Source organism: Nannospalax galili, unplaced genomic scaffold (assembly GCF_000622305.1).
Source record: "Nannospalax galili isolate Female #2095 unplaced genomic scaffold, S.galili_v1.0 scaffold1639, whole genome shotgun sequence".
Classification (NCBI taxonomy): domain Eukaryota; kingdom Metazoa; phylum Chordata; class Mammalia; order Rodentia; family Spalacidae; genus Nannospalax; species Nannospalax galili.
Window position 1 is genome coordinate 306,057 of NW_008343206.1, and position 8,373 is coordinate 314,429.

General features: G+C 49.7%; 1 protein-coding gene across 6 annotated transcripts in view; it reads left to right on the forward strand.

Moving 5' to 3' along the window:
* Nucleotides 1–5,266: 5,266 nt before the first annotated feature.
* The window catches only part of Nap1l4 (nucleosome assembly protein 1 like 4), a 44,385-nt gene continuing 41,278 nt past the window's right edge, over nucleotides 5,267–8,373 (forward strand). For 3 of the 6 annotated variants that reach the window (XR_607469.1, XM_008839183.1, XM_008839182.1), the window contains exon 1: nucleotides 5,267–5,388. Coding sequence is in view for 2 of the 6 variants with exons in the window: in XM_008839183.1 (XP_008837405.1) it covers nucleotides 5,304–5,388 (85 nt within the window). In the remaining 4 variants the exon portion in view is untranslated. Of the gene's footprint in view, nucleotides 5,404–5,507; nucleotides 5,695–8,373 lie in introns of those variants that run through there. The other 3 variants (XM_029566506.1, XM_008839184.3, XM_008839186.3) reach the window with 3 other exon arrangements.

Below are 8,373 nucleotides of genomic sequence, written 5' to 3' on the forward strand. Positions count from 1 at the left end.
GGAGCGACTGATCACCTCCCAGACTTGCCTAATTGGTCTCACCAGACATGAACCTGCAACTCTAAGGCACTGGACCGTGGGTTGGAGAGTATGAGCAGAGAGGATGGAGAAAGGGAAGATACAACAAGCCTTCAGGTGGGTAAGTAACTCCAGAGAGGAGCCAGGGAAAGATGGGGGGGCTGCTCTGACCTGCGGCCATGGTGGGCCACTCTCGGTGTCTGCCAGGACAGCAGTGGCAGTGCCCACACCTCCTCCACCAGGCACTGCAGGGAAGGAAGAGAGGCTGGCACAGAGCTGCGCTGGCTCTGTTCCTTGCCCATCCTCCTACCCACCGCCCTCTCCATCCCCCAGGTGGCTGGAGATGGCGGTGGCTGCAGGGTGCCTCTGCAGTGACATGGGCAGACCTAGGGCCTGGTGACATCAGAGGCTATGTGTAGGGAAAGATGTGGAGTTCGGGTTTGGAGAGGTGCCTGCACGGTGAAGGGAGTGGGTGAAGGGAGCAGGGGTTGGGCCAGGCCGAGATGGGGCAACACCACCCGCCTGGGTGCCTTTCCTGCTGTCTCCCGCTAGGTCCTGGCATGCTCACAGTGGAGAAGTGGGCGAGCTGAGGGTGCTTGCACAATACACCCAGAGACATGGGATTAAAAGAAAAAAGGAGGGAGGGAGATTTTGGGAGAGTCTGGATTGGGTTTGGGGGAAGGGAGAAGAGAGGGGCTTGGGCCCCACCCCCAAAATGGTTGATTTTCTAACTCTAAGCCAAACCTGAGAGGGATTAGAGAATCAGCCCGGGCCAGGAACAATCGTTAACGGACAGCAGGGAAAGGGCATGTCGAGTTCCTAGAAAGGCCAGAGGCTCAGGTAGGAAAGCACTAAGTGTGAAGAGCTCTGGGAGGGTTGCTAAAATGACACTCTGACAGCTGGCCCAAAGAGCAAGACAGTTACAAAAGACTGAGGGCCAAAAGGAACTTAGAAGTTCCTGAGAGGCACAGAAAGTCACCGTAAAAGAGAACAAAACCAATCCCCATATCTTGATGAGGATTGAGACGTTGCTATGTCCTGTTATCTAGAACTGCATCCACAGAGTTAACAGATTTTAACTCTATGTGCCTTTTCCTGACTTTTCTTGTTTGCACGGCATATACCCTCACTCCAAAGTTGTTTTGATCCCATGCCAGGGCTCTTAATAAATTGTAAACTTTTTTCTAACTCTTGCTTTATGAGACCATAAAATGGGGGAGAGGGGGCACAAGTCCAAGCTCAGAGAAAGTCTGCTTAAGGTATGCAAGAAAAAGCTGCGTAGTTAAGTGTGTGTACAGGTAATCTTTTTTTTCCACTTTTTTATGTGTATGAGTGTTTTGCCCATGTGTGTTAGAGCACCCAGATCGTGCAGTGCCTGCTGATGTCAGAAGAGGGTGTTGGATTCCCCTGGAACTGGAGTTACAGACAGCTGTTAGCCACTATGTGGGTGCTGGGAATCGAACCTGGGTCCTTCACAAGAGCAGCCAGTGCTCTTAACAGCTGCGCCGTCTCTCCAGCCCCTGGTCATCTTAATTTGCTACAATGTGCCATATATGATGTTTGGGTTCAACTATTGTTTAGGGAGATAAAATAAACAGTTAAGTAGGTATGAGAAAATTGTTGAGGAAGATTTAAGTGTGAGGCTCTGGGTTTTACATGATAAATAAGATTTGTCCTGAAAATGAAGAAAACAGAACTGTGGAGGCTATAGCCGAGTAGCACAAGGTTTGTGAGTGATGAGACTTATGGGAGATGCATGTTTGGTGGTTAAGTTCCTAAGGTTAGACTGATATACTCATGGTAACACAAAACTGACTCGAACAAAAATTGTTTATCTAATTAAGATAATTATTTGTGCTTCTGGTAACTTTGTTAAGCCTCAGCTGCTTGGGAAATTGACTAATGAAAAAACAATATTTATTTAAAACTGCTTAGACTGTTTTCTAAGCTGTAGCTAAACTTACACAGACGTTAAACACTATAAAACTGGTAAAGACATCCTTCTGCGCGCCCAACACAGCCTGGGCACCTACACAAATGAGGATAAAAGGCAAACACAGCATGTGTTGCTTGGCCCTCACCCTCCACGGCCAGCCCTGACCGAGGGGACAGTCAGGTCCCTTTCATAAGCTGCCTGTCCTTTTTTTTAAGGCAGGGTCTCTCTGTAGCACCAGGAGACCTACAGGTTGTCCTGTATCTCACAGAGATCCACTTACTGAGGGCCTCAGACTACGTGTGGTACAATACAAAACTTATAATTACCAGGCGTGGTGGCGCATGCCTTTAATCCCAGCACTCGGGAGGCAGAGGCAGGCGGATCTCTGTGAGTTCAAGGCCAGCCTGGTCTACATAGTGCGTTCCAGGACAGCTGGGGCTACAGGAAGACCCTATCTCTAAAAGACCAAAAAAATTTTTTTTATTTCAATTATATAATAAAGATAACAAAAGCATATGATTTCTTTTTTAAAATACTTTTTAAAAAATATTTTATTTATTTTATTTTATGTGTATGAGTGTATTGCCTGCATGTATGTGAATGCACTTGTGTCGTGCAATGCCTGTGGAGGTGAGAAGTGGGTGTTGGATCCCCTGGGACTGGAGTTATGGACAGTTGTTAGCTGCCATGTGGGTGCTGGGATTTGAACCTGGGTCTTCTGCAAGAATAACCAGTGTTCTTAACCGCTGAGCCATCTCTCCAGCCCCAAAATTAAGTTTTAAAAATTAACTAGTGCCACTCTTGGAGACACCCATGCCTATGTTCTTGGGTACATCTTACTGTTTTGAGGACTGTCTCAAGAATTTTTGCCCTGTGGTGAGTATTGGGGGTGACCAGGCAATGACTCCCCACTTCAAGGGTTAAGAGCACTAGCTGCTCTTGAAAAGGACCCAGGTTTGGTTCCCAGCACCCACATGGTAGCTAACAATCGTCCATAACTCCAGTTCCAGAGGCTCTGACACCCTTCTCTGACCTCTGTGGGCATTGCATGACACAGGTGCACTTACATACATGCAAACAGTACACTCAGACACATAAAATAAAAGTAATAAAATATTTTTTTTAATGTCTTTGTTGTGGCCGGGTGTGGTGGTGCAAGCCTTTAATCCCAGCACTTGGGATGCAGAGGCAGGTGGATCTTTGTAAATTCGAGGCCAGCCTGGTCTACATAGTGAGTTCCAGGACAGCTGGGGCTACAGGGAGACCCTGTCTCAAAAAGATTTTAAAAAAAAAGAAAAAAAGAAAAAAACATCTTTGTTGGCTGGACATGGTAGCATAAGCCTTTAGTTCCAGAATTCTGGAAGCAGAGGCAGGCAGATCTCCGTGAGATCAAGTCCAGCCTGGTCTACATAGCAAGTGGAGCAGGTGCCAGGCCATCTGGGACTACAGGAAGACCTTGTCTCAAAAAGAACAACAACAAAAAGTCTTTGTTAGGGGCTGGAGAGGTGGCTCAGTGGTTAGGTGGACTGGCTGCTCTTGTGGAATTCAGTTCCCAGCACTGGCAGCTAATAACCCTCCATAACCTAGTTCCTGAGACTCTGAGGCCCTTCTGATCTGCAGGCACTGTATGCATATGGTATGCTTACATACATGCAGGCAAAACACTTGTACACATAAAACAAATTTTAAAAGTTTTTTTTTAAATTTTTTTAAAAAATATTTTATTTTGCAACATACTGTTCCAAGGCCAAAAATGCCAAAAGTATTTGGGAGCTTGTGTCTAATCCTTAAAAGATTTTAGGGTTACCTCTTCAGAGGGGGGAATGTTGGAGGGGAGGGAGTGGGCATGGAGTTGATCAAAACACCTTATATGCATGTATGAAATTCTCAATAAAGTTTTTGTAAAAATTAAAAAATTTTTTTAAAATTTTTATGTGTATGTGTGTATTGTCTGCATGTACTACTCTTCCAGAGGACCCAAATTCATGTCCCAGTACCCATGTCAGGTGGCTCACAACTGCCTATAACTACAGGTCCCAGGGGTATCTAATGTCCTCTTGCCTCTGTGGGCACATGCACACATGTGGCAAACACACATGCATAGTTTCAAATAGTAAGTTAATATTTTTAATTTTTTATTTTATGTGTATGAGTGTATTGCCTGCAAGTGCACCTGTCCTGCAGTGCCCACACAGGTCAGGAGAGGGCGTCGGATCCCCTGGAACTGGAGTTATGGACAGTTGTTAGCTGCCATATGGGTGCTGGGAACAAGTCCTCTGCAAGAGCAGCTAGTGCTTTAACCCCTGAGCCAGCTCTCCAGTCCCCAACAGTTTTTATTTTTGAAATTAATAATTTATTTTTGTAAATGAAACTCTTAAGGTGGTTTATGCAGCGTATAGTTTAGATTTAAGATGGGTGGGGAGAGCTTGAAGAGGAAAAGTATGTGTCTGCATTTAAATGTTACTTGGTGTGCTTTAACATTGTAGTATAAATGTTACTCATTTTAGTAAACAGTTGGTATTCTGAGACGATGCTTGCAATATTGTGAGTTATACTGTGACTGTTTCCTAGGAGCTGTGAAGGAGAGAAACCATGCTACGGTTTCCCAGTAGAACACCTGACTGAAAGTGTTTGAACTCCTGCCCTTAATATGAATTTCCTTCCGGGGGGGGGGTTCTTGGGACATGTGAACACGGGTGCGGATAGTCGCATAGGATGCAATTTTGACTCCACCAATGTTTTTAACAGTTAATGGGGAGATGTATAAAAACCCGGTGGATGCCGGGCGTGGTGGCGCACTCCATCCCCTTAGCTTCCCCTGCCTCACCCAGGCCCAGGCCCTTTGCAGCACATCCTGGCTGGACAGGTCTACCCCCACCCCCACCCCCGCAGGCTGAAGGAGTCCACCCCCACCCCAGGGCTCGGGGCAGGAAGGCCTTGGTTAAGTAAGTGGCAGCACCCCAGACCCCTGCACTAGCAGGCCCTGAGCTCTCCAGGAGGCTATATGCACGGGGGCAAGGGGAGCAGCCGCGGAAAGTATGCGATCTGGGGTGTGAGGCGCAAACACCCGGAGGTCGCAGGAGGTGAAGGTCCCAGGGTACCCCAGGAGCGCCACGAGAGAAAACCCTGCACGTGCCCCCGCGGCACCTTTAAAGAGGGGGCAACACTGCGCATGCGCCGGAATGACATCACACACCTATTTACATACGGCTCGCGCGCTTGAACACCGCCCCGCGTCCCCCTCTGCGGCTTCTGATTGGACACCGCGCCTCCCGTAGTTGCCGGGCACCATTCTCACCCAATCGTAGCCCGTCTTGCTAGGGTGGGGCGGGGCCTAGAGCCGCGGCCAATGGCAGGTGGTTTTGTTGGCGGCCACGGCGGCGCAGCCCCGGAGCGAGCGAAGGCATCGGCGCCACTGCCGCAGGAGGCGCGAGGTGCGGCGCCGGCGGGTAACGGCGCGGCGGGTGGCCGGGGAGGGGCCGGGGCGGCGGGCAGGAGGGCGGCTGCTGGGGGGCTCAGCGCGGCGGCTCGGGGTTGGCGGGGCGGCTCTTCGTCCGCGGGTGGCGGGCGGCGTCCCCTCCGCCCCGCCCCGCCCCCGGCTGAAGGTCAGCGCGCTTTGTTCCCGCCGCGGCCTCCTGGGTTCGCACATGAAGTGGCGGCCCGCGCGAGGCGGGACGTGCCGGGCGGTTCCCTGCCAGGAGGGCCGCGAGTGTGCGGAGGATGGGACGTCCGCACGGACGGTGAGCTAGCGCGCGTGTCGGCGTGTCCGCCCCGGCTGCCCGTCCTGCTGCCGCTACGGGGCTGGGGTCCCCCTGGGGCGACGGCGGCTCCCCTGCACCCCCTCCACGTGCTGCCTTTTGGAGGGAGCTGTGCTGCAGCGTCCTGCACGCTGCCGCGGTGGGCTCACGGGAGTCTTCCCAAGTACCCGACGTGAAGTCCTTCGACCTCCCGAGCGAGGTGTCTGTAAAGTGCCCGCCGCCTTCCTGTGTAGTCACTACCGCTCCCCGACGGATCGCTGCCCACGACACACCGGGAGCTCTTCAAAGCGCTTGGCATCTGTTAACTCAGTCCATCTGGGAGGTGGAAGCAACAGGCTGGCGGGGGAGGGGGGGTCACTCACCCGAGACGCCTGGGTCCAGGGGGCATTTCAGATTTTTGGAATACTTGTAGGGTTGTCAGATGAGCACTCCCCATCTGGAAATGTGGAGCAGGAATGAAGCTGGAGAAGTGTTGGATATGGAGTGTTTCGGATCTTTGCACTAGGACCTGTATTTTTTTTCCTAACCACGGAGAAACAGGCCCTGTTGGGTGACGAGTGTTGGCTTGACCGTGGTAGCTTGGGTGCAGACCCGGCTGTTTCAGCTTGGCAGGGAAGGAGCGGAGCTAAAAGAGGAGCTACTAGGTTTTTACTGCGCTGTGCCTAACTGCGGCCTTGTCTCCCAGGGCTTGGGTTCACCTCAGGTTTGTTATCCCACAAAACGCTCGTTTCTTCCCCATGGTAGACTCCAGGGTTATTTCAGACTAGAACTAGCAGTTGCTGGTGGAGCAGGTACTGTACAGATGTGCTGTGAGGTTCAGGGGAAGGAGGGCAGTAACAGCCCTGAGGTACAGGCCCAAAGTTAGCAGGAGATGACTCAGGCCTGCAGGGAGCCTTGGGTCACCTGTCAGGTGGAGCTCATAGGTGAGGGAGCAGCAGATGAGTTTTCCCACTGTGGCCGCCTCCTCTTGCCTTGTCTGGGGCACAGGAGAGTGTTCTTTCAGAGTGTTTTTGTGTCTGTGGTGGGATAAGAAGTTTATTACAAGAGTTACTGAGGCCATGGGCAGGCCGACAGCCTGGTAGGAATAACTTGGACCACTTGCTGCCTTCCTTGTCAGGACCCTGCTGGCCAGGTGGGTTCAGCTTGTGAATGTAAATTGCTCTTGAGATTTACAGAGCTTGAAGCTAAAAATCACTTTGGTCCATAAAGATGTTAATATCTTACAAAATTATAACCCTCCCAAATCAGGGCCATTTTAAGGATGCTTCTCACTGTGTAATTTTGGGCATCATTTTAATGTTTCTGTCTCCAGTACTGTTACCAAAGAGTTGTGATCTGTTCATGGTCAACCAGTATTCTAGGTTCATGGTGTCTGCCTTTGTGTGTGCCCATGTGTCATAACATCTAAAGGCTTTTAAAAAACTTATCTTTAAATCTTGAACTGTTTTTCAAGATGAGCACAGAATAACTGGATAAATTGTTCAAAATCTTCATAATAGTTGATTTTTTTATCTTCTGGGTTAATAAACTTGATCACTGAAATTTCTGGAAAAGATATATTCATTTTAGGATGTTGACCTCTTAAAGCATGGCCCGTGGTGGTGGTGGTGGTGTGAGTTGGCTGCTTAGATGCAGGTTCATGAAGGATGTTGAGCACAGGGTTTACCAGGAGGTGGTGATGGTTCATACTTTTGTGGGAATGAAGTTCTCAGAGGTGGGTTAGCTCACCACTTGAGTCCCAGCTGGTCTGGAACCCTTAACTTCAAAACCAGTCTGGGCAACACAGCAGAAATGGCCTTCCTGTATGCAGGTCAGATTTTTTGGCAATGCCTTGTCAGAGCTTGTTTATTCCCTGTCAGCCATCTCTCTGCTGTGTGCAGTTTAAAACCTGTACAAAACTTTGTGTTGTATTTGTTAAAAACAAATTGAGCCAGGCATGATAGCACACACCTTTAATCCCAGCACTCCGGAGGCAGAAGCAGGCGGATCTATGTGAGTTCGAGGCCAGCCTGGTCTACACAGTGAGTTCCAGGACAGCTGGGGCTACAGGGAGACCCTGTCTCAAAAAGATTGAAAAAAAAAATTGAGAACCTAAAAACTTTTGTTTTAGGAGAAAAATACTTTCTGGGCAAGAATACTTCAAGTTCCCAAAGGCCTAAAGGGCAATCAACTGTCTGGAGTGCAGGCAGGTGCCTTTGCTACTGGGATCCAGGCCCTCAGTGATGAGCTGGGCCTGACAGGGCAGTGGCGTTTGGTTTGGCATTGCCAGCCAAAGGAGTTCCACCTTTTTTGTTTATTTAAAAGGAGGGTGCAAGTGGGTATACTGGTTTATGCCTGAAATCCCAGTTCTTGGGAGGCGGAGACAGGAGGATCTGTGTAAACTCAAGGCCAGCGGGGCTACATACAGCAAGACCTATCTTTTTTTTTTTTTTCTGTCTTTTTTGAGACAGGGTCTCCCTGTAGCTCCAGCTGGCCTGGTACTTCCTATGTATACCAGGCTGACCTTGAACTCACAGAGAGCTGCCTACCTCTGCCTCCCAAGTGTTGGGATTAAAGGAATGTGCCACCATGCCCAGCCCAAGTCTGGTACTTTTAATTACTGTGTGCCATGTAGATAAATCTTGGGCAAAGACCAATTGTTCTCAGATAAACCTTACCTAG